Below are 26,532 nucleotides of genomic sequence, written 5' to 3' on the forward strand. Positions count from 1 at the left end.
GGATCCGGCCGATAGTCGAACCTTGGATCCAGGAGGAACAATGCGGTTTTCGTCCTGGTCGTGGCACACTGGACCAACTCTATACCCTTCATCGGGTGCTCGAGGGTTCGTAGGAGTTCGCCCAACCAGTCCACATGTGTTTTGTGGATCTGGAGAAAGCGTTCGACCGCATCCCTCGTGGTGCCCTGTGGGGGGTGCTCCGGGAGTATGGGGTCCGGGGCCCTCTGCTAAGGGCTGTCCGTTCCCTGTATGACCGCAGCAGGAGCTTGGTTCGCATTGCCGGCAGTAAGTCACTGTTCCCGGTGCGTGTTGGTCTCCGCCAGGGCTGCCCTTTGTCACCGATTCTGTTCATTACCTTTATGGACAGAATTTGTAGCAGCCAGGGGCCGGAGGGTGTCCGGTTTGGGAAGGCACAGCTGAGGTGGCTAGGGCATCTGTTTCGGATGCCTCCTGGTCGCCTCCCGCGAGAGAGAATATGTCAAAATGTACAAATACAAGTACTTCCAACCAGCCTGAAAGTAAGGAACACGTTGACTTTGAGATGTGTTCTCATGTGTAAAGTGCAATACAAATAAAATGTATTATTATTATTATTATTATTATTATTATTGTTATTATTATTATTATTATTATGTTGAGGAATTCACTAAGCTGAGGTGGCCTGTGTACTGCTGTCCCTGTAGTATTGCAGTATTGCAGTAGTAGCAGTACTTGTGTGTGTTTTTGCAGGTATAACGTGCTCCACATCTCCAAAGGCATCGAGTTCCCCGGGGACCTGCGCTGGCCGCTCGCCGGGTGCCTGTTCCTGGCCTGGATCATCGTTTACGCGTCGCTCGCAAAAGGAATCAAGTCGTCGGGAAAGGTACCGCACTGATCCGAACTCGAGACGGCGCTTTGGGCAGTAATTAAGATAGTAAAGTGGAGCCATGAAGGACATGTAAGGGCTGACGAGAAGAGAAAACCTTTACCAGAGAAAGGTCGGCTTCCAAGCTTTTCATTTGCTGTTGTGGAACAAAGCCTCACAGTGATCGCAATGGGACTCCCAATATTTTACCTTTTTATCCCATGAGAGAGTCTCATTCAAACTGGTTTTAAATCTAAAATTTTCTATTCTCTCTATTCTCGGCTTTATTCAAAAATACAAAAACTCTGGCATTCTGCTTCACTTCGGGCTGAAATTGCGCAGTTTTGTTTCCTGTTTTTTCAGATTTGTTTTTGAATATCGGAATAAAAAGCAGTTTACTTGACTCGCTGCAGGATCTTATCATTGTACAACACTGCCCTCTGGTGGATATTATAGAGCATCACGCATGACAGTAGCGAATGTGCTTAAAGGATCTATATCATGCTATTTTAGCCATTAAAAACTATAGGCATGTATATGATATACTGTACCTCTATCACTATGGAGTACTCATTTTTCTGAGAAATATAAGTATTTTCTGGAGGTATTTTTCCAACCTGGAAGACACGACGCTTGGATTCAGTTAACTTTCTTTCTTTCTTTCTTTCCTTTATTTCTTTCTTACAACAGAAATAATGAAAAAGCTGTTTTATAAATTAAAATCAGGCCGTAAGGCATTATGTTACAGACATGGGGCTCTTCCTGTTTGACACTGTGACGTAAAATACGTCACACGGTCACAAAAAAAAGAAAATATGCATTCTTTTAAACTGAACAGCGGCTCTCTCTGTGATAGAACCAGTGTTTGGAGATTAAACAGAAAACACACTGAATTAATTGTTGATTGTTAATTTTGTCTTGATCTAGCCGGGCTAACACCAGACTAAAATCACAAGTGATATTTAGTGTGGGGCCCACCAATTCATTCTCTCGTAGGAGAGGTGTGGTTTACGATCGTCCATAGCCGTTTATTGGGCGCTATGAATGTCTCTCATGCGTCTGCACGAGGCCACAGCCAATCGTATCATCATATCAGATGACGTTTGACGTACCCGCTGTAAACTTTCGAGCTAAACTATTTAGAACACAGCCTAAAGCTTGATCGAAAAATAGCGTCGCGTCTGCTGCTGTCATGTTGGATCCGTAAATAAACTTTTTCTTTTTTATCCGTAAATAAACTACAAGCTTCCGGATATCGAATAGCGCGTTATCATCTTGACGTCCCTCCTCGTTCTGTGATTGGTTCCCAAATCCATGCAAAAATTTCGGCCATGGTCTCCAGGCTGCTGTGCAGTTCCAAATGATTCGAGCACACACAGCAGTCTGGCGTTAGCCAGGTTAGTGCTTCATCAGCACTGTTAGAGGGTAAAAATAAAATCACAATTTATCATACTGGGTCAAGCTGTACAGTCGTACTATCTTTGTCATAGCCTTGACTGTGGTGCTCAGGCCACTCTCACCCCACCCACAACATTTATTTGTAACTGTATATGTTTATCGTTATTGTCGGGGGATAGAGTCCATCCTGTACATACATAAAATGAACATTAATATGTATATAATAATATATAATAGTGGTTGTGGGTCCTGGTACTACCACAGGAGTGTTATGTCAGTCAGTGCATATTAGTTTGCAAAGATCTACTCTCCTCAAAACTGATGTCAACAGGAGCTTGTGAACGATTCTTGGTTTAAAGATACATTATACAACTTTTTATGCATAAAAGAAAGCTGATATTTGTGGCTATTTGACCTTGCGCCTGTATGAGTGGTCAGCATGGCACCTTTACTTTCCATCACAGTGTGTTTTAGGACACTCTAGGATCAATTGTTTGAAGGTTTTCACTGCTGATTCTCATCAGAAAACCTACAAAACAAGTGATCTTGGAGCCTTGTAGAGACCACGGTAATGGAAAGTAAAGGCTCCATGCTGACCACTCATACAACCACTGCATCACTAGGTCAAATACAAACAAATATCAACTTTTTTTTCTGCATAAAAAGTTGTATAATGCACCTTTAAGATGTGCACACGTCTGGGTGATAATGTCTAGCATTACCAGATGGTTCATAACAAAGTGTTTTCCGCCTTTGCTGTAGGTGGTGTACTTCACGGCCACGTTTCCGTACGTGGTGCTGGTCATCCTGTTGGTCAGAGGGGTCACTCTGCCTGGAGCGGGCGACGGAATCCTCTACTTCATCACGCCCAAGTGGGAGAAGCTCAGCGATGCCAAGGTAACTCAGAATACTCTATAACAGGGGTGCACAAACCTTTTGTCTCCGAGGGCCAAAATGAAAAAGTGCCTAAAGGTCGCGGGCCAATCACGGCGATGTCAGCGTGAGACACATATAACTGCAAATAAAAATACTTACTTTATTTTCTTTTTTTGGTATACATTTGCATTTAATTCTATCTATGCAAATAGTATGCTACAAAAGCCAAGTTTTAGTAGAACAAAATCAATTATTGTAGCAACATAGTGCAACAACACCACCTGTACCTGCACTACCTACAGTGACTTTACCTCATTCATTTCTTTAAGTCAAAGAAAATGCCATATTAGACCAATTTCAAAGTGTCAGTTCAGCATAAATTCATTTATAAGTCATATATGTCAATGACCTTTGCAATAAAATTTGGAAAAAGTTGGGAAGTTGTGAGGTTGCGACGCTCTATGACTGACAAACACCAAGACTCCAGAACAGTGTTTCCTTAACTTTGCGAAAGGAGTGAAACAGCGCCCCCAATTTGACGTTGGTGGCCAAAAAGTGTACTGCATCTATATGTGCCATTGAGAATGAATGGGAGAGAGTTCGTATTAACCAGATGCGGCGCAAAAGTAGATCACTCTCTGGCGGGCCAACCGAATTGACTTCACTTTGGGCACCCCTGCTCTATAACCTATGTGTAATCTACACATTAAAAAACAGATTGAATGATTTGTTGATTGTTAATTTCGTCTTACATCAGCACGGTTAGAGGATAACATTATCATCATACTGGCTCAAGCTGTATATGTGGTGAGATGTGTGTTTGTGTGTGTGGTCAGGTTTGGAAAGACGCGGCGACGCAGATCTTCTTCTCTCTGTCCGCGGCCTGGGGAGGACTCATCACTCTGTCGTCTTACAACAAGTTCCACAACAACTGCTACAGGTGAGCAGTGAACAGGCCAGTCACAGCTGTCACAGGGTCAGGTTTCCCACATACAGTTAAAACAGCTGAACTTGGTTTGGTCAAAGCCACACGTAAACACAAGCACAAGTTTGTGCGGACATTTGAAAGCTAAGAACCCCCGGAGTGCTGTAACGACCAGAGGCTGCCCTGACTGGGACTTTTTAATGGTTTGAAGTAGGATCTGGAGCTCGTACCAGTGTTAATTTTGACAACATATTTTAATTTAGTTTTAGTCTTAGTCTTTTGACTAAAATGTAATTTAATTTTAGTCGAGATTTAGTCAAAAAAAGCTTTTCAATGTTAGTCTAGTTTTAGTCGACGAAAATTGCATGTCAATTTAGTCGACTAAATTTAAGACTAATTTAGTCGACTTTGCATTTAAAATATTCATCATAATCATATTTAATCCAGGTCCTCGACTTCATGGAGCTGCTCCACATGAATAAAGCACAAACCTGTTCATTTGGCTGTGAATTTAAATGATATGAGGTTCTTTCAGACTGTCAATAGAAGTTTGGATGATTTTAGTCTCTCCTTTTCATTTTTATTTAGTCTTACTTTAGTCGACTAAAACATCTGAACATTTTAGTCATAGTTTTAGTCCAATTTTAGTCGTCAAAAATATCACTTTGACTAAAATTAACACTAAATATTTTAGTCGACAAAATTAACACTGGCTCGTACTGTTTGCTGATTGGACACTGAGCTACAGAAAAATAAACCTAGAACTTTAAACCTGGTCTTTCCCATTTTAAAATGTTTATTATTATTTTTGCCTTACAAGGAAACTTGCCATGCATTATTTTTCTTATGCACTGGCTGACCAAAAGCTCAGCGAACTAAGCCTTTAGCTCTGATTCCAGCACATTCTCTGTGCTTCAATAAACCTCTGCAACGTCCAAAGATCCAGTGTTGGATCTTGTGTTGATGATGAGAGAGTGTGACCACTGTGCAAAGCCTTCTCCAGCACATCCTAAAGGTTCTCAATGTGGCTGAGATCTGGACTCCCTGAACCACTCTTTCACAATGTGAGGACCATGAATCCTGGCTTTGTCATCTTGGAATATGCCCGTGCCATCATGGAAGAGGAAATCCACTGATGGGATGAGCTGGTCATTCAGGAAGTTCAGGTCGTCTCAAAGTGTTGCTGAACATAAACCTGTCCGGCTGCAGCCCCAGATCAGAACAGTTAGTTACATCCACGTAAACAGTCAGGATGTATGTGATCGATGGGAAAAGTTTCAAACTGGATTCTGGATTGTTCTTGTATTCCTCCCTGTTTGCCTCAGTTTGATTTGTCCTCTGCCCCTCAGAGACACCATCATCGTGACGTGTACAAACAGTGCCACCAGTATCTTCGCCGGCTTCGTGATCTTCAGCGTCATAGGCTTCATGGCTCACGAGCTCAAAGTGCCCATCGAGCAGGTCGCTGACGAAGGTAACGCCGGGTTTTCAGCAAAACATAACCTCTGGGGTAAACTTACTGATGTCTGTGTTGTATTGAGAGTGCTTGTATGGATGACGCACTGTATGCTGCTGGACACTTGGATTTCCCCAAACAGGAATGAATAAAATGAGTGAAATTAGTGAACAGAATAGTTTGGAAGTGTACGCTGACACATCATTTAAGTGCCCTACGAAGCTAGTTGGACTGATCCTGGATAAGTTCTGTGAAACTCTGTGAGGAACAGGCGGAGTCACAGCCAAAGACGGTTCATCTGAATATCCCAAACCCACTGAACTCATGACGGAAATATTCGAACACCGCCATGACCCAAACAGTGCGTAAAGACACTCACCCAATAAGAAAAGAAATGTTATCATATCTTTACTTTAGTGTGACACTCGTAATTTCACGTGAGCCCTTCCACCTTTTCTCCTCTGCACATCTATGAGTTTGCATGAAGGAGCAGAGGATCCTCTCCACTGATTGGTCAAAAAGCCGTCTTCTTTCATCGTTTAACCTGGTCCAGAGCAGGAATGTTACAAAAGAGATCCAGCTTTGTGATAAGACAGAACCCGGGTTTACTTACCTGGCTAATTGTCTAAACCAGCTTGATAGAACACCCCCTGCTCTGTGCTTTTACATGAATGTTTAACCCTCTGAGTGCCACAAACACAGAAGTGACTGTGTTCTCATCTAGGTCCTGGCATCGCGTTCGTGGTCTACCCTGAGGCCCTGACCCGCCTGCCGCTGTCTCCATTCTGGGCCATCATCTTCTTCCTCATGCTCCTCACACTCGGACTGGACACTATGGTATAAACACTACGCAAACATATACGAGCAGCTGCACGGCACAGAAATCCTGAAAGGACTCACACAAATCATCTGTCAAATCCACTGTAGCTACAGTGTATGTGGAGGCGTCAGCACCATGGACAGTGTGCAGGAGCAGAACAACGCGCCTCAGTCATGAACATCTTTTTTTAAAAACTTCTTAAAATCAGTACTTAAGAAAGCAGTGTCAGAGAACTGCACCAGATCCACGACACGTTCATAAATAGGAAACATCACTGGCCCCTGTGTTCTGAGTTTAGGGAATGCCTCAAACAAGTGTAAACGGCCGGAAGTTGGGACGTGTTTGGGCCAGGTGTAAATGAGCCAGAACTGTAGAAATATTTGGTGATGGGGAATCACAGTCTAAAAGCATCTCAATTTATCATAATGACTCATGCTAACGGCCATACCGTCTCTGTGGTACAGTCAGGATTCAATATACACATATACTATATATATATATATATATAAACAATGTATTTATTTATTTATTATTATTATTATTATTATTATTATTATTATTATTATTATTATTATTATTATTATTATTATTATTATTATTATTATTATTTATTTTAATTTACTTATTTATTTATTTTTTGTCTTTTAATCTTTCAACAAGTAATATAGGAATTTCTGATTTAGATATCATTGTCGATGGGTTAACAACAGCTGAAAAGAATCCGGATTGCTCATAATTTGCATTGTTTGATGGCTAATGCTAACTGCTGTAGGAAAAATACTTTGGGCCGGCTAACAGACTCTGAAAAGTCTCCCGGACTAGCCTACTTGCTAACTGTCTACCTTTTTATTTATCTTCATTAAATTGCTGCTTCACTAAAATTAAACTATGATTATTTATTCATGTACGTATTTATTTATTAGTTTATTTGACAGGGACAGTACACATTAATGAACATTTCTGTAAATGTGTCAGTTTTAGCTGCAAAGCTAGTTTTGCAAAACATAAAACTATTTAAAAGTTGAGGTTACATACTTACATAACAAATGTTGATACAATACGAGCGATCGTGATGTCGTCACATCCGGGGGCCGTGGTTGGATTTTATGGTTTAAACAAATGATAAGAATCCTATGATTGGCAAAAACAATGTCCATAAACAGGGCATTGCTTCTCTTGCGCTGTAACAGATCGATCATTTTATAAAACCGAGTTAGAGGCCTGGATGCATCAGCTGTTGCCGACCATTCACCAAAACATCCGGCCAAAATTGCGGAAGTAAACACTAACAGCGATCGCTCGTATTCAAACATTAATAACATGTGAATGTTCATTCTGTGATTATTACTTACAGATGTTATCCATTTAACTAAAATCATAATTATGAAAGGTCTTATGCACATTAAAGGAATAGGCCACCGTTTTTACATACTGTGATATGTTCTTACCTAACCTTAGTCGAGTTAATATATCCCCGTCTGGTCTTTGTCCGTGCGCTCTGTCACGCAAACGGAGCCTCTCCCACATGTCATATAGCTCCAAAAAAGCTCACGATAGAAGCTACCAAGCTCTTCCACGTGTTCCCTACTTAAATAAAGTTACGTGAAGTGTTTTCATGCGAAGTATATTTACACAGAAATGTAACATGTCGATTTTATAAGCAGGTAAAAAGGGGGACTATATTGTGAGGCGTAATGATACAGGAGCACAATGTCCGCGCAGTAACTCCTAAAGACTTCCCCCGCTCACTTCCGTCAATAACCTTTAGGAGTTACTGCACGGACGTTGTGCTCCTCGTATCATTACGCCTCACAATATAGTCCCCCTTTTTACCTGCTTATAAAATCGACATGCTACATTTCTGTGTAAATATACTTCGCATGAAAACACTTCACGTAACTTTATTTAAATAGGGAACAAGTGGAAGAGCTTGGTAGCTTCTATCGTGAGCTTTTTTGGAGCTATGTGACATGTGGGAGAGGCTGCGTATGTGCTCCGTTTGCGTGACAGAGCGCACGGACAAAGACCAGACGGGGATATATTAACTCGGCTAAGGTTAGGTAAGAACATATCTCAGTATGTAAAAACGGTGGCCTATTCCTTTAAGTAAATGGCTTAAAAATGTGCTAGAAACTAAGATCATTTCTGCTGGTTTTGAGCAGGTTTGGACTGTTGCGAAATAAGAGCAGTAAGAACAACAAAAAAGGTTCCATCTGCAATAAGCCAGTACGACCCTGCTCAAAATCACCACCCATTCTAATCATTCAAGCTAAGATACGATGGCGGAGGGAGCAGGTGAGGGAGGGAGGAGCCTGGAGCAGATAAACAGCAGTTCTAATGTCTTCACTGTGTTTGTTTCCAGTTCGCCACCATTGAGACGATCGTGACGTCAGTGTCCGACGAGTTTCCCAAATACCTGCGCAAACACAAGCCTCTGTTCACGCTGGTCTGCTGCGCCGCCTTCTTCATCCTGGGCTTCCCCATGATCACTGAGGTACGGACCAGATCACGGCGCACTATCAGGCTGCACACGCCAAAATCCTGGCTTTGGGACAGTAAACACAGGTCCACCACTTTCTAGAACGTCATGTCGTAATGTGAAGCAGATACAACTCAATAGGAAAGAAATGTTCAAACGTTTTCCCTCATTGTTTAGTTAAGTTAAGGCGAGACACTGCAGGTGAATAGGGAAAAAAATTATATTTACAGATATCAATTTGAAACTGTTGCTGTCGATCACTGGCGTAAATGTGAGAAAAAAATACATAGCAAGTTTTCTGTTATTTTATCTTTTCATATAAGAACAAGGTGTTTTATGCCTAAAAATGCCCCAAATTTCCCATTTTTTCGGCAATGAAATCTGAATAATGGATAGAGCTACATTCAAATGTATTGTTTCATTTTATTGATAAATCAGTTGCCAAGACTTTCTCAGAGGGGATTTAGGATTTCTTGTTTAGTTTTAAAATAAACTGTTTTTTAGTGGAAAAATTTGTAAAAATTAAATTTTCGCCTTATTTTTTGACATTCAAAACTCAATAAATGGGGCTTAGGGATTAGATAGTAAAAAAATCCCTCTGAAAAAATCGTGCAAATAATGTTCAGTCCAAGGAAAATTTGAAGTCTTTAGGTCCTACTGACGTGGACATAGTGTCGCCACAATGACAGAAAAATGTGTTTTGAGAAAAAGGCCCTTGAAATTGCATTCTCCCATATAAGTCTATGGGGGAACATTGAATCAGCGCAATATTTAAACATGTTATTGTGAAGATTAGGTATATTTTCTGTTTCTGGGTGAAAGCTTGTATGCTCAGAGACCAATTTGGCCCAAAAACTGAAAACTGAAAAAAATTGAGTTTTGCCTGTAGTTATACTTTATTCATCTCTGTAGAGACATTTGCTCACTGCATTTGACCCGTCCTCAATGTCGCTGGGCACCCTGTAGGAGCAGTGAACTGCCAGCGTGAGTGGGGACCCATCTCCAGATGTGGAGCCAGGATGGTGGTCAGAAACACCTGGCTGGAGGATTCACCTATTGCACATGTTTTTTTTTATCACTAATCTACGCAGACTCAGGGAGAACATACAAACTCCACACAGAAAGGCCCCACATTGGTCTTATGACTGAAAGTCCTTTCATTGTTTGGACTGTTGTCATGTGACCTTAGATCATATGTGCTGAGAGAGAAGACGCTGGACTTTGGGACAGTTCTTGTTTCAGACTCTCCCTTGACAATGTATATTTTCTGACGTTTTATAGCTAGATTTCTCAAATACTGACATGTTTGGTATCCACGTGTAGCACGAGATGGCGCTGGAATCCAAATATGGTCATTTCCTTCATGGGAGACAGCAGCGGCGAAAAGACGGGAGAAATATACACATATTAAAATGATCCGCGACAAATGCAACAGTTCATCAGTCACATTCACACAAACCACGCAGGATGGACGTTCTGTGCTTTGGATGGACAAGGGGAGGGCCTCCTTAATGATATGTTTTTCTCAATTATCTTATTTTGGTAATTGTGTAGTGTAATAATCGCAATTGAATTTCGATTAACTGCAAAGCCCTAGTTTAAAAGAATCTCTAACTACTTCAGGCCTTCATCGCGGCACTGGGCAGTTTCATGCTGTGCCCGGGTCTTTGAGCTCCTCTCGGGGGTTGTTAATGTCCGTGTGTTTTCAGAACGGGATGTACATGCTGCAGCTCGTGGACACCTTCGCCGCGTCATATTCCCTCGTCATCATCGCCATCTTCGAGCTGGTGGGAATCAGCTACCTCTACGGTAAGCGCCGCGGAGCTCCCTTCAGCTAAACATGTGCAGTGCGCCGAGTGTCCACCGGGGGCGCTGTTGCTCCACGGCTCATTCCACAGACACAAACTCTTTTTTTTATGTTCTTCTTTTTCAAGTTCATGTTTAGGTCCAGTTTCTTTAAAGTTTAAAGTTCATCAAAATGACCAATATGATGGTTTAGAACAGGGGTTCCCAAACTTTTCAGCCCAACCCAACAACTCTGGACCCCCTTCTGTAAAATGTAATTAGGATTTGTAATAATTTAAGGTGCAAAACATATCAAATCTGGTTTAATGATGTTAGTTTGGATACTGTATTTTGATATTTGGTGTAATTTGACTAAAATGTGCTGTTTTCAATCACAAATGCATCAAATTCACTGTCAGAAATCCTGCGACCCCCACTTTGAGAACCATTGCTCTAAAACATATCTAGCTCCAGTTTGTGCTGAAATTGACCACATGCTTGTTTCTCGTTTTCTTCTGCATTTGTGGCATTTGGCCATAAAAATGTGATTAAAAAGGATTACATTTGAGTTGCTGCTGCCTATATGGTTCATATGTGCTTGAGTATTAAGGGGTGCTATTTAAGTATTAATAAAGTGTTAATAAGCATTAGTAATCTGTTTAGGGTTACAGGTTAAATGAATGAGCTCATTATTCATGCCCTATTAGTTGGTAATAATATAATAAGCATCTTACATTGATTACTAATGACTATTAACACCTTATAAATACTTAAAGGGGCATTATGGAACTGGGGAAAGAAAAAAAGAAAAAAGAAAGAAAACTTTATGCACCATAATGCACCCTTAATTTGAATGAAGGAGTCTTTCCCTCGTCATTGATATTATATTTTTATATAATGGCTGTTTTCAGGTCTGCAGAGGTTTTGTGAGGACATCGAGATGATGATTGGATTTCAGCCCAATCGTTTCTGGAGAGTGTGCTGGGCCTTCGTCACCCCCACCATCCTCACAGTACGTTTAGTACATGTACTCATATATAAGTACCATACTCACAGTACGTTTAGTGTACACATGTACTTCATTTATAAGTACCATCCTCATGTTTAGCAAAAGATAATCTCTGTCCTCACTATTCCGAAATATTACCTTATTGTATTTGCACGCTGTATTGTGGTCACTCCATTTTGTCCTGCGCCTGAATGTCCAGAGAATAAAAAGTAGTACACTCCAAATGATTTGCTTAAAACCAATGAAAGAGGAAGCCACTACATTAACATTGGAGTGTCCAAACTCATTCTGAACTTTCCAAACACATTTGTAGCATCCAGATTCTTCACCGGCACAAGTTTATCATTTCACTACTTTTCGCTTTTCAGGGTCACTGTCACAGAACTCACCTATAAGTTCATAAAATGGAAACAAAAGTTTCATGATGAGATGCACATTGTTTTCCCACAAAGGTCTGAGTTTACGAGAGGCTAAAGGACAAAAGTTATGTTGTTCCTTTGCAATAAAAAAAAATCAGGTATAATGCCTTTAAATATAAATGGTCATGGTGAAAAGCAGCTAACGATAGCGCTGACCTTTGGCTTGAGCTGCTAAATGATATATAGCGCCCCCCTCAGGCGAAAAAAAAATAATCGAAGCTGTTTTCTTCATTCAAGTCAAACCCACATTATATCAAAGTGATCTGACTCATCATTTGGACACAGCTCTTCTCTTCGCCGCAGGTCACGTGACAACACAAATGGTTGCTACGGCGAGGAGTGACTATATAATAAATGAAGTGCACATTGGGACATAGACAATGTCTACAAGTAGAATAATGAGTGTAAAGTACATTTTTGTCCGTGCGCCTTAGGGAATCCTGTTTCTGAGTCTATACCAGTGGAAGGTGATGACGTACGAGGACTACACCTACCCCAACTGGTCCATGGTCATGGGCTGGCTCATGGTCATCTGCTCCGTCATCTGGATCCCCATCATGTTCCTCATCAAGATGTACCTGGCGCCCGGCTCCTTCGCCGAGGTGCGTTTCCTCAATGTGTTCGACTAGTAATCCAACTACTGATTACTCCCTCTAAAAGAAGTGTTTAATAAGTTCAACAAGGAGTTTTTCACTGCTGAGAGCGAAGGATGCCCCGATTCAATATTTTCAGTATGAGAGTAATGGATCGGATGGATTCAGTGACTGCCAAAAAGCAGTTGTGAATCTGCGGTCGTGAATCTGCAGGTTTCATGCACCGTTGCTAATGCTATCGCTAAGCTCCTACCGTTAACATCTGCAGCTTGAACACTCACTGAGGACGCTCTGCAGCTGCTAAAACCATAATAATGGCGGAGAAACGACCCTTGTTACTTTGCAGAGCCGTCATTTAGCTTTTACAGAAGAGCCAGACTCTGCAGAATCCAATCCAACAGCGGAGCTTTGGTACACGCTTTATGCAGGATAATTAGCCATGTGCTCCTGTTGCTTAAGTCTTCTACAGACAGTAGGCTTTAATATGCTTCATATTAAAGATCTCTTATAATACCTTTAAATAAATTCAAATGTAGTTACATGTTTATAGAAAATCAGAGGTCTGTAAGCGACGCCAAGTTGGTTAAACTACTGTAATATTCCCACGCTGCCGCTTCCTGCTGTAGTTGTTTTGCTCCTTACGTCTCTGATAAATGACGTCGCCCGTGCGGACACATCATAGATCTGTGACTCTATTGTTTTCCGTAGTTATTTCTGACCATTTATGAATTCAAAGACATTTTCAGTCTAAATAGCAGTGTTGTTACATTACTGTGTTACTTCTTCATCTCCAAAGAACTGAAAACTAATGCAGTTTTTTTTTTAAATAAAATACCCCCCCCCTCTCTCCTCTGCAGCGTCTGAAGCTGGTGTGCTCCCCTCAGCCCGACTGGGGTCCGTTCTTGATGAAACACCGCGGAGAGCGCTACAAAAACATGATCGACCCTCTGGGCACCAACTCTCTAGGTCTGAAACTGCCGCCGAAGGACTTCCAGCTCGGGACCTATCAGTAGCACCACCTCACCGCCCCGTCCTCACCCAGACTCCCACAGCCGACCCGGGGCAGCCGAGGACACCTGCCCCCTCACCACCTCCACGCCCCGCCCATCCCCGCGGGATTTTCAACGCCATTCCTGCTTTCCTGGATGAGAAAAGGAGGAGCGCCACGTTTGATCTTCAAATTCCATTTTGCTCCATTGATATATTTTGAGCTTTTATTGGTAATGTGCGATTCCCTGATCCTCGGTCCTTTCACTCCTAATGTCTTTGTTTCCCGCACTCTTAAGCCAAGTAAACGCCACCCAAAATATCCAGGAAAGTTTGGACTTCCCCGTGCTGCTCCCTTCTCACATTTGCTCCCTGAAACCTCTCGACCCCGGAGGACTTGTGCATTTACATGATATATTTTTGAGCTAGATCCGGAGCTTCTATTGACTCCTGTTTTCATTTCGTCAGAACCCTTTTCTGGGACTTTTTAAGAGAAAGAAAATATACAAGTGTCGAAAAAAACAGAAACCTAAAGTCGACACGGCTCTAGAAACTGCTCCTGCGATTTGGGAGTCGCCGTAGCTGCTCCCGGCAGAGTCCGTGAGCTGTCTGTGAGTGCGTAACTGTGTGTGTGTGCCGCCATTTTGTGTCTAGACTTATTGGAATCTGCGTATAAAGAAAATAGAACGACATGTAGCACAGGTTCCGCCCAATGCTTGTGCAGAAAAGTTGCCACACGTAGCGTCGTCCCAGGAAAGAATGAGTTTCTGTACGACGTTTCTGCAAAGCGGCTTCAATAAAATTAGTTTTTATTTATAGTAAACTTAATATCGATGGGCCTCATTCAGGAAACGATCCTACGCAACCAAAATTCTGCAACTTCACTAATTATTATCACAGTCAAAATGAGCCATGACCATGTCTCTACAAATAATTAAATATACAAACTAATTATATTATATGATGTAATAGGACAAATACAACAAAACAGGAACATACTGATAAAAATCAGACAGATTTACTCATTGTGGAGTATATTTGTTTCAAAATTATGTTACACAAGTAACTTACAATCACACCAAAAAGTAACGCAATTTAAAGTATGTAAAGTAACTGAGTACTTCTGGCCTCTGATAATGTTCTTGTCACGGCCATATAATAAAGTGTAGAGCCATGTCTTTGTATTTACGAAGTCAATGTGATGTAAATGCCATGGTAATGAGGGGAGGGGTTATGATAATGAGGGGAGTGGTTATGATAATGAGGGGAGTGGTTATGATAATGAAGGGAGTGATATGCTGCATTCCAGGCGACTGGTAATTGGGATTTTTTCCCACTTGGAAATTACAATTTACAACCTCAGAGCGTTTGGCAGTTTCATCATTAGCTTCACTTCTCCACAGGGGAGCGCTGTTGCTGTCTTCATCTGTGTCTGAACTCGGACCTCTCACACATTTTGTAATTACCAGTTCGAGCAGCTCCAAGGCATTTTTCCAAGTCGGAGGTCAGAAACTTACAAGTTACAAGTCACCTGGAACGTAGCACAGCATCGAAGTCATGTTGCTTAATTTAGGTCATCAACCTTCCAGAGGAGATTGTCTTCTTAGGAAAGCTTCATGAATCTGACCCTCCATGCTCCACAAGCTCAAGAAAACGTTCCAGAGTGAGGCCCATTGTTCTCCAGGGGCATGTGAAAGGGGTGGCCAAGGATGCCACAAGGCACCACTGGAATCCTAACTTCAGTTTTACGTCTCATATATGTCACGACTTTGACAAATATGAGAAAAGAAGCACAAACCTGTGCAGTCCAGTTCACCAGGATCCTGCAAATCAACAATTTAATTTTAGACTTAGATAGCTTGAACCTAAACTGGTCTTAATACCATAAGTCAGCGCCACACCTGGGCCTCTCTCTGGGGGAAACAGGTCTGGACACGGCATGGTCGTCACAAGTTTAGACTATATATCAGTGAAGAGAGAGAAACGTTATTAATATAGCTATATTCTAATTTATTATGTGCCAAAGATTAAACCACTGTCAACCAACTAGAAATAACTGTTTTGGCTTCAACAACAAAAAACACAAAATAACTAAATAATTGCATGTTTGCAGATAAAGTACATAAGTACATAATGTAACGATAATTGTAGAGTGATGTGTCTTTGTCAGATGGAGCAGGAGCCAGCTGGTCTTTATCCATTATGTGGTATTTTCATGTGAAATATCCAAAAGGAAAACGTCATTTGCAGAAACCTTTCATAGAAACCCCACCAGACTGGGATCTTTTGTCTATTATCATGTCTGTCTCGTCGCGTTGTGTGCTTCAGCTGCTGTCGCCTTTTGTAAAAATAATAACCCAGTATTTCCATGATTTAATATAAATATATTGAGTATAACACTTTACCGTAATCCTAGGGTGCTTTCCCTCCTTTAGACCAACCGCACAAATGTCTCCCGTCGATCTGTGTCTGTGTTCGTCACTAGCCAGCCGTAGCAACGTGTTTCACCCAGAGTTAGTCTGACAAAAAGTGCTTTTTCAAGAGTTTTTACCGATAGCGTATGTCTTAGACTGTGCTGTGACTTTGTTAAGCCATGGATTCATGTCGCATTAAGAAAATATATCAGTATCATTGAATATATGTCGCCTCCAGAGCAGGAAAACAAGCTAAACGTGCTAACAATGCGAACAATGCTAATGCGTCCATGTTGTGTTGTCTTCTGTTGTCCTAAATCGTGTCGTTTGTCAAAGTGTTAGCGGTCGTGGCTAGCTGTTCTAGGGCTAACTGTAGCTAAAGTGGATTAGCGTAGCATATGTTTATCTGGATTTGTGCTTGTTGTGTTTTCATCAACGCTTTTAGATTTCAACGCCAAAAACGAATAGGTTGAAATGATGTGAATTCAGAATCTGAGAGTATAAATCAGGCCTGTGGTGTGCCGTGCTTGCCACTGGCTTAAATACTGGCTTTACAAGGAAAATGATCCAGAATCTGTCAATATTGGGCATGTGCAAACACGGGCCAAAGAGTGTCAGTTGGGACCTAAACATGAAGTATTTCCAGCATTTGAAACCCCTTTTAGCACAGGCAGCAGCAGATGTAGTACTGTAATCCTCAAAGTGACAGGCACATGTTATTTCAGTCTTATTGGCGTCTCAAGGCCTTCCCCGTTTTATTGTATTACTTTGAAGGAGTACATGGCTACTTAATATGCGAAAAAAATGAGGAACACTAGCTGCGTTAGCATTAGCCTATTATACATTATGACCTGAGGTTATGGCTGTACAGCATGAGCCAATATAATTAATAGTGATTTAAATGAGTGACTGATACTGACGGTCACAGTGAGTTACTGCTAGCCACCACACACTTACAAAATATTTTCCATGAGAGCTATTTAGTGACGGTCCCTAAGCTGAAAAAAATGATTTTGCATTTGAATCCCGGGTTTTTTAGTGCCAGTCAGAAATATGTTAGAATTTAACTCCAGATTCTGAATTCATTTTTTCTGTGGATATTCATTTTTGGCGGTTTTGTGCAGGGGCTCCACGCATTTTCAGATCAACACTGAATTTTTTAACTATATTTACTTTGTGACTATAGAGGAAACATATTAGTCCTATACTCTCGTCCTAATAACCTACTTACAATAGTAAAATGCAGAAAATACTGAGTGTAAAGTTTACTAACAAGGCAAGTATTATCACTATTACTACTACTACTGTTGCTATTGCTGCTTTTAGCTTTTCTACTTCAAATACTACAATTATTGCTCCGTGTACTGCAGCTAATATTTCTCCTAATCCTGCTTCCACTACTGCAGCAACTTTTCTATTCTTGTGTAAGTAGTAAACAAGTGTGTCCATTTAGAGAAATATTTATGAGTGAAAATGTAGTTTTAGAAAATGTAGGTTTCTTACTGTCTTTTATTGTGTCAGTGGTCATAAAAAAAGACGTTTGTCCTCACAGGGCTTCCGTAGATGAGATGAGATTATAAATGTCTTATATGGGACAATCAGGAGCGGAAGGAGTCACCAAAATATTTGTTAATAATACTTTTAAATATTTTTTCTCAAGTAGAATTCAAAAGTAGTGACCCAAATAATCACGAAATCATGAAAATACTACTCATTTTGCTTAAGTACACCACCATGAAGTAACCGACGCATTCAGATAATTCTTAGAAATACCACATCCAAAAGTTCTAATGAATACATTTTTTTATGAATCATAATACAAAGATTTTTATTATGTTAATGATATAACGCGTCACAAATTTACTCACAAGAAGAAAACACTATTGTTTTGCACAAGAGTTCTGAGGGAGTATAAATCTTTTGGCCCCCGGGCCATATGTCTGTGGCTCCTGACATACGGTTAGGGTGATATTTTCCTTGGAGGAAAAGGACAGTTTACATTCACGTTGCTATTAGTCATTTGTTTATAGTTTGTTACGAAAATAAAATCAAGCAAAAGAAAAGTATATGACTTTTGTGGGCCCCGACTGTGCGAGAGGGCCCGAGCATGAACTCCACCTGCAAACGCAAACTTTATTTCCTTGTTAGTGAAATGCATGGGCTCTATGTTGTTATAAAAATAAGATAAGATAAGACTTTATTGGTCTCAAACAGGGCTTTTCCACTAAGGAGCTGGTTCAGAGCTGGTGCCAGTTCGGTGACGTACTGACTTGGTTTTCCACCAAAATAAGAGCTAACGTAGCTGGATGTGTTTACACACACCCCTATTGCCATAGCAATGTACTGAGATGTCAGTAGTCATGTAAACCATGGAAAGTCAGAGCTAACTTAACCTTCAGTCATTTAGCGCTAACTAAACCTTCAGTCATTTAGCACTAACTAAACCTTCAGTCATTTAGCACTAACAAAACCTTCAGTCATTTAGCACTAACTAAACCTTCAGTCATTTAGCACTAACTTAACCTTCAGTCATTTAGCACTAACTTAACCTTCAGTCATTTAGCGCTAACTTAACCTTCAGTCATTTAGCGCTAACTTAACCTTCAGTCATTTAGCGCTAACTAAACCTTCAGTCATTTAGCGCTAACTTAACCTTCAGTCATTTAGCGCTAACTAAACCTTCAGTCATTTAGCGCTAACTTAACCTTCAGTCATTAAGCGCTAACTAAACCTTCAGTCATTTAGCGCTAACTAAACCTTCAGTCATTTAGCGCTAACTTAACCTTCAGTCATTTAGCGCTAACTTAACCTTCAGTCATTTAGCGCTAACTTAACCTTCAGGCATTTAGCGCTAACTAAACCTTCTGTCATTTAGCACTAACTTAACCTTCAGGCATTTAGCGCTAACTAAACCTTCAGTCATTTAGCACTAACTAAACCTTCAGTCATTTAGCACTAACTAAACCTTCAGTCATTTAGCTCTAACTAAACCTTCTGTCATTTAGCACTAACTAAACCTTAAGTCATTTAGCTCTAACTAAACCTTCTGTCATTTAGCACTAACTTAACCTTCAGGCATTTAGTGCTAACTAAACCTTCAGTCATTTAGCACTAACTAAACCTTCAGTCATTTAGCGCTAACTAAACCTTCAGTCATTTAGCGCTAACTAAACCTTCAGTCATTTAGCGCTAACTAAACCTTCAGTCATTTAGCGCTAACTAAACCTTCAGTCATTTAGCGCTAACTAAACCTTCAGTCATTTAGCGCTAACTAAACCTTCAGTCATTTAGCGCTAACTAAACCTTCAGTCATTTAGCGCTAACTAAACCTTCAGTCATTTAGCGCTAACTAAACCTTCAGTCATTTAGCGCTAACTAAACCTTCAGTCATTTAGCGCTAACTAAAACTTCAGTCTATTAGAGCTAACTAAACTTTCAGCGTTTTAGAGCTAACTAAACCAAGAGTCTTTTAGCGGCAACTAAACCTTCAGTCTAGGACTGAGTGAAAGAAGTGAAAGCCACGGCCCCTGACATCACTGGGGCTTGTTTCTTGATCCAGCTGTTCCCAATCACCAAGAGCAGCATTTTTTGAGTGGAAAACTAAAGAACCGGAACCAGCACCAGCTCGGTGGAAAAGGGCTTATGGATAAATCCACTTGTTAGTGAAACACGGGGGTCGACCCATTAGTCCGACAACACATTAGTCTGACGGCTCAGCAGTCCAAAAATGTCCCATTGAGTAGGGGTTGAAAAATAAAATTAGGTCCAGGCAAAAGTGCACTGACCTCAAGATTAGGGCCAATGGTTGTATATGGCTCTCTAATCCACAACACAAGTGGGTTAAAAATGTCGGACTAATGGACTCTGCTCAATGGGACATTTTCGGAATAATGAGAACATTGGACTCCTGGTTTGTTGGACCAATGGCATGGCACTGAAATGCGTGGGGCCCGTGTCATTAGTGAAATGCGTGGGGCCCGTGTCGATAGTGAAATGCGTGGGGCCCGTGTGGACTCAGACGCTGTTCATTTGTGTCTCATGTAAAATCACAGGGTCTCAGGAACAAACGAGGCGCCTCCGTGTGAGAGAAGCGCCTCACGTTTCAGAGCATAGGAACCGAAAGACGAGCCATCACTGTGCGGGACGGGCGTGGGTCAGAAATCGCCACAACTCACCGCATTCGACCCACTGCCGCCGCACACCAAAATCAGGGCCTTTTCAACCCGCGGACCACCTCCTCCATCTTCACCCTCACACTCATCTTCACTCATCTTGAAGTCTATGTGGTATAACTATGAGATTTATTTTGTTACAGATGCAAATATTGTATGTAAATGTGGAATAAGCTATTTTCTGAATGCACAGTTTTCATGTTTGGCAATATAGAGTTTAGCACAAAGAGCCAAGCACATGTGTGCAATGTTAGTTCTGCCTGACCTTTATCTGTCCTTTGTGCAATATTATTATTAATGTATTCGCTTCATGTATCTGAAGATGTGCTGAAGTATAAAAAGTATGAACTTATTAATCTGAGACACAAGGGAGCGCCGCTTCTGAAGTTTATGAAGCAAAGTTTTAAAGAATATTGTGAATAAGAAAATGGTAATAAAATTATAGTCATTTTATTCATGAACAAATAGGGCCAGGATCTGCAGCATCAGAGGAGCCGCTTCAACCGTTTCATTCACCTTATTCTGGAATGCACTGTAGGCGACACCATCTTGTGTTCATGGTCAAACTGCGGGTCTGACTCGAGCTGATATTGAGCTTGTTTATTCTCTTCACTCTCTTTGATTGACAACAATGAGAATTCATGCTCACAGGAAGTGCTAAAATTAACAGGAAGTGCTTGCGCCAAAAAAATGGGTGTGGCACAAACAACAAACTTAATTTTAGGTTGTTAAAAATGATGACCATTATGCACTATATAAGTACTGTATATAGTCATTTTTGCAGGGCATCTGGGGCGCTCCCCTGAGTTTGCTGCTCCTGACCCGGGCCCTGACTGACCCGTCTACCACAGAGACGGGTCAAATGCAGAGGACACATGTCCCTCAGGCGAGTCTGCACTGATCCATCTATAAACTTATACATCTATAGAATATATATGAAATATACAAACATATTTAATCAAATCTTTATCCGTTTGTGCAATAGTCTAATAACTCAAAGATGTTCTATTTATGTGACATATTTACAACTGTGCACTTTTTAGTTCAATGTCACTTTCATTGTTGAATATGTGCAATACATTAGGCTAATATGTTTAAGAACAGTTGAACAAACTCAGCAGTTTAACAGCGGTTTGTCTGAAATGCTTCACGTAAAAGTATAAAGCAATAATTACGTCCCGCGCTGAACCAAACTCTTCACAGCCGCCGGAATCACGAAACGCTTCGTATTTCCCTCTCCGCCGTGCAGTGCTTTCAAAGTCGCTCACATCACCGTCATGTCGTCCATTTGATCATCCGCACATGTCCACGACGTGCCGTAACGGCCTATTTTAGTGAAGCTATATTCCAAAATCTAAACAAGATGAAAACAATATACAGTAAATAATAGAAGAAAACGCGGATGGGTACATTTCACCTCGGTAGGTTTGTTGCAGTGTCATCCATTGCATCATTTGAAATCCCGTTGTTTCCAAACGTAGCACAGAGTCCGTGTCCTTCGTAGATCGCGCTTTAGATGCGTTTCGTGGCGTGTCTTTGTGAGCTGTGTGTGTGTGTATGTGTGTCCTAGTTTAGCCTTCTAGTTTCCTTCGATAGCTCCGCCCTCCTCGCCACAATCACACATTTTGGTGCATGGTCCGGAGGAGGAGACTGGACTTCGTTTCCCATGAGCACTTGCGTCTCCTCCTTCAAATCTCCACTGGGACTTTGAGAACTTTGGGACTTTTTGAATCGCGCTCTGTTTTTGTGCCGATGGAGCAAGTTTGTCGTGTGCTTTTTGTAGTAAACTTGAAAAACAAAGGCCTTTTATCGACGAGAGACTTTTCAATAATGACTTCATTTTGGGGCCGATTCTCTGCTTTGTCCAATAATTTGGATTTGTGTGTGGACATTTCTCAAAGCCTATCCATGCCTAATGCCTAATGAATAGGCTTTGAGTGCCTACTCATTAGGCCTAAACATGACTATTTTATCTTGAATTGGAAACGGTCCTACTTTTCCCATCTCCTGAGACCCGTGGACAAGGATAAATATTCCCAACCTTGATCGGAATTCAAATTGATTGCAACTGTGCATAACGTTAGAACTAGGGCTGTCAACAACCAAGATGTTCTTGGTCGATTAGTCGACTAAAAGGGGCGTGGCATGATGATGACAAAGCTACAACTTTTCTGACCCAAACTACACTCATAAGACATAAAAGTTTGAGAGCTCGTGCTGTAACTACTGCTTATACATGTAAGCAATGTAAACAGTGCATTTATGTGTAAAAAGTCCCATTAATCTCACCTTTAGTCTCAGACTCCTGCTCCTGCCTCTGCTGCTGTCCATACATCCATATAATCCAAATAAAGCAGTCGTTCTTCCTCCATCATCGTCCCTGTTCTCAAATGTCCTCCGGGTCAGACTTCTCCCTGTGACACTTGTCTCTGTTTCGCCGTAATGTAAACACAAACCATTTTTGCTTTGTTGTGAAATGGTTCCATGTCAGACTTCCTCTCAGGCCGTTTCACTTCTTTGACTTTTGCCCTGTACGGTGTAGTGATGAATGGGTTCACGTTACGTGGAGCTCCTCGTCTTATTTATCTCGGATGAAGTGAAGAAAGACACATCAGGTCCATGAGCTGCGGAGCCTGACATTGCACTTTCGTTTTCCCGTGTGTTTCAGTAAAGCCGCTGAGAGGACAGGCGCCAGACTCACGTATCGGCTATTTCACTGTAGAATCATGGTATACATGGTTTAAACAACTGTAGAAGTGTGGCCTGTAGAAGTCTGGCCTGTAGAAGAAGTCTGGCCTGTAGAAGTCTGGCCTGTAGAAGTCTGGCCTGTAGAAGTCTGGCCTGTAGAAGAAGTCTGGCCTGTAGAAGTCTGGCCTGTAGAAGTCTGGCCTGTAGAAGAAGTCTGGCCTGTAGAAGAAGTCTGGCCTGTAGAAGTCTGGCCTGTAGAAGAAGTCTGGCCTGTAGAAGTCTGGCCTGTAGAAAAAGTCTGGCCTGTAGAAGTCTGGCCTGTAGAAGTCTGGCCTGTAGAAGTCTGGCCTGTAGAAGTCTGGCCTGTAGAAGTCTGGCCTGTAGAAGAAGTCTGGCCTGTAGAAGTCTGGCCTGTAGAAGTCTGGCCTGTAGAAATCTGGCCTGTAGAAGAAGTCTGGCCTGTAGAAGTCTGGCCTGTAGAAGTCTGGCCTGTAGAAGTCAACATCTGATATATCAAATATTAGCCCAAGGTAAAAGACAGACCTGCCACAGGCCTCTGGTGTTGTGTACTACTAAACGACCAAAGTTGTCAGCCCTAGTAAGAACTAAACTAACAGTAGCTCCACAGCCCATACAGTCATTTCCAGTTCAGGTTCACTTGTTACTGGGGACACAGAACCAAAAAATCCTAAGACTTTTACAGTCCGCCCTGGGCTGTGGTTTTGAGACGAGGCGTAGACAAAAGTGATGGATCGAGTCGTCCAAATAAACATTCACTTTGAGAGGTTAAATATGTGTTTTATCTGTTAATACTTGGGCATAAAGTAAGTCTAATAAAATAATGAATGAGACGTGTCAGTGCGGTGCTGGACCTGAGCTGTAAAGAACTGTGTGGATTCTGACGTTATGCACAGAGACTGATCGCAAAATGAGCTCAATCTAGACATTGTAAAAGTAACCACAGTTTGTCCGCAAAGACGCCCAGAGGAGGCGTCCCACGGAAAAGGCTTGCATGGATTTGTGTTGCTGACCCCGATCTTCATGAATACTTTGGAGTACTGTGCTCCGCGTACTCTGTAGTATCCTGAGCTGTACCCTCCCTCGTAAAGCGTTAGTATTTGCAGTAGTCTGTGCATGTGTCCTTCCAAGCTTTAGTTCATGATCCTTGGAGAGAAAAATGGCAAGAAAACGTTTAAAAAATATATATATGTAGAAAAAAAGAAGGCCCTGTTCAGACGCAGAAGTCACAGTGTGTCGGGAAACCACAGCGACATGATTTTTTTTTTGGACATACTTAAGACATACTTAATAAACTCGTCCTCGCAAAAAGTCAGAATGTGAGGAACATGTAAGGAAACAGCTTCAACCTCAACTAGAACAATCAGGTAGAAGGCCTTTAATGATTTGGGACTTGGTGTCTCCATGGCGACACGTGTCCTCTGCATTTGACCCGTCCTTGGCCATCTCTAGATCTTAGGCCGGGTTTGTCAGTATCATCTGGCTGGAGGATTATCCTTGTGTGCATGTTTTAGATCGTTGGGGGAAACCCATCCAGACCTAACAGTACCCAACAGATGGGAATTCACACAATGAAATCGTTGGTTTATAAAATGCCCAAAGTGAAGTGTTTGTCAGCTCTATAGTTCAGGGCTTTTTTTTACAAATCAAGTTAAAAAAGTAAATGAACCTGTGGATGTAATCTCTTGTCGTGCCGTCTGAACAGGGCCTTGGTTCTTTGCCTGCGAGACGTTAGTGCAGTAGAGGTAACCAAAGACCGACATCAGTGTACAAAAAACACAACAAAAAAAAAGATATAAAATAACTTTAAAGATGTATTTAAGATGTATTTAAAAGGGTTGTAGTGAAGTGCCGATACTGCCGTACCCGTCTCCCCTCGTAGTGTCGATGTTCGCCAGCGTTCAGGTTACCGTCGGCCTTATAGAATCACGCTAGGTTCCTGTACAAACACATCGTAGAATCACGGTAGTTTCCTGTTAAAAAATAAATAAAAATAAACACATGGTAGAATCACGGTAGTTTTTCTGTCCAAACTCATTGTAGAATCAGTGTAATTTCCTGTAAGAATAGAATCATAGAACCACAGTGGAGCTTCTGTCTGTCTGTCTGTCCACGACACTTTACGCTCCGCCCGTGGACGTTCCGCTGTGAAGATCTCTGTCGACAGGAGGAACACGAACAAACCGGCGTGGATTTGATTTGAATTAAAGATCTGCACTACTATTTGTCAAAGTATGTCACATTAAAGTGTGAATAAGAAAAAATATGAAACATTAAGTGTAGATATCTGTAAAAAAAAATGAGGAAAAAATGTCCATGTGGAGATTGCGATAATGATATATATAAGACTTTGCCGGGCTGCTCTTCCTCCTGTAGACCTGTAAGATCTGGCAGCCCATAAGTTTATTTTCTTATGACTTGAGTAACGTCGTGTGTCTATCGAGGTGCAGCTGCCTACGGATATTATGTGCCTCCTGAATAAAGCTCATCGCCTTTTCCTTTGAACATAGTAGAAGTGACTGGAGTTCTACCTTTAACTGTGTGACGTGTAAAAAAAAACAAAAAAAGTTTGATGTGAAATGCTCGGTTTATTTTGTCTGAGGCCCTACCTCACCTTTTCTATGGTAGAGACGCACCTATAGAGGAATATATGGCTATTATAAACAGATGTATTTAACCACAATCCAAATAAATGTATTGTTTCTCTCCGCGTCTCTCTCTTTTCTCCTCCTCACGCTCTTTCTGCAGGTGTTTGTGGATGTTCGCGACAGGAACCAGGTTGGATTAAGGTCTGCTCAAAGACTCGGAGGAGACTCAGAAGAGGTCTAAACAAGGTCAAAAGGACAGGGTAAACCAGGAATAAACTAAGAGTAACTTGTGTGCAGAGCAGTGGCGGCTGGTGGTCTTTCAAACAGAGGATATTTTCTTTTCATTGTCATGGACCTGCATAAACCTGCACCAACCTTATATCGTGGACCCCCTCGAAAATGAGATGCTGCATCTCAAGGGGCTTTCCGTTAACAAACATAAACATATCCTACATTTTTGCACACGGCCTTTAAGACGGACACGATTCACTGAGACTTGCATTGACTCTTGGTTCAAATCAAACTTAGGGAAAATGCAGTCATCCTACATCAGACACCGGATGATCTTTGGGGGTCCAGAGGAACACTAAAGGAACAGGGCCAGGACACATCAGAAGGTGGCCTCCAGTGGGTCAGCAGGCACACATGGCCCTGCACCGGGCACCACCAGTCAGTCACTGGATCTTGAAGGAAAGCTCCAGACCACACACGCGTCTGGCACTGGAGTCCCTCATGGCTCTGCTCAGTGCTCCCTCCCATTTACATTGATGATTCCATTCGAAGGAGAATCCATGTCTCCTCCTACAGAGCAAGGTCCAAAAAAAGGACAAAACGTCGGGAAACTCCGCCCCTGTAAGGCGGGCTGAGCAGCTACAAGCTCCCACAGTGCTCCAGGGCCTGTCAATCAAAGGGTTCAGGCTTCTACATTTTAACGACAGAACAAACCCAGTGGTTCGAAATGTGATAGCCATCCCAGCACAGTTGGGATGGCTTTTCACCAATTTTGATCAAAAGGGATACTGTTTGGAGCCAGGCTTTTATGCAGAGTTACGGAGGTGCAA

At 41.7% G+C, this 26,532-nt stretch overlaps 2 protein-coding genes across 2 annotated transcripts in view; one reads left to right on the forward strand and one right to left on the reverse strand.

Moving 5' to 3' along the window:
• slc6a5 (solute carrier family 6 member 5) overlaps positions 1 to 14,497 on the forward strand; it is a 39,551-nt gene extending 25,054 nt beyond the window's left edge. The window contains exons 7-16 of the mRNA XM_079555108.1: positions 730 to 862; positions 3,005 to 3,139; positions 3,955 to 4,058; positions 5,393 to 5,517; positions 6,224 to 6,336; positions 8,682 to 8,813; positions 10,508 to 10,607; positions 11,495 to 11,595; positions 12,446 to 12,613; positions 13,462 to 14,497. Of these exons, the coding sequence (XP_079411234.1) occupies positions 730 to 862; positions 3,005 to 3,139; positions 3,955 to 4,058; positions 5,393 to 5,517; positions 6,224 to 6,336; positions 8,682 to 8,813; positions 10,508 to 10,607; positions 11,495 to 11,595; positions 12,446 to 12,613; positions 13,462 to 13,617 (1,267 nt within the window). The 3' untranslated portion in view covers positions 13,618 to 14,497. The remainder of the gene's footprint in view (positions 1 to 729; positions 863 to 3,004; positions 3,140 to 3,954; positions 4,059 to 5,392; positions 5,518 to 6,223; positions 6,337 to 8,681; positions 8,814 to 10,507; positions 10,608 to 11,494; positions 11,596 to 12,445; positions 12,614 to 13,461) is intronic.
• Positions 1 to 26,532, reverse strand: part of tmem208 (transmembrane protein 208) — a 381,758-nt gene that overhangs the window by 244,816 nt on the left and 110,410 nt on the right. The window lies entirely within an intron of this gene.

The sequence above is a fragment of the Gobius niger genome, assembly GCF_951799975.1.
Source record: "Gobius niger genome assembly, chromosome: 4".
NCBI lineage: Eukaryota > Metazoa > Chordata > Actinopteri > Gobiiformes > Gobiidae > Gobius > Gobius niger.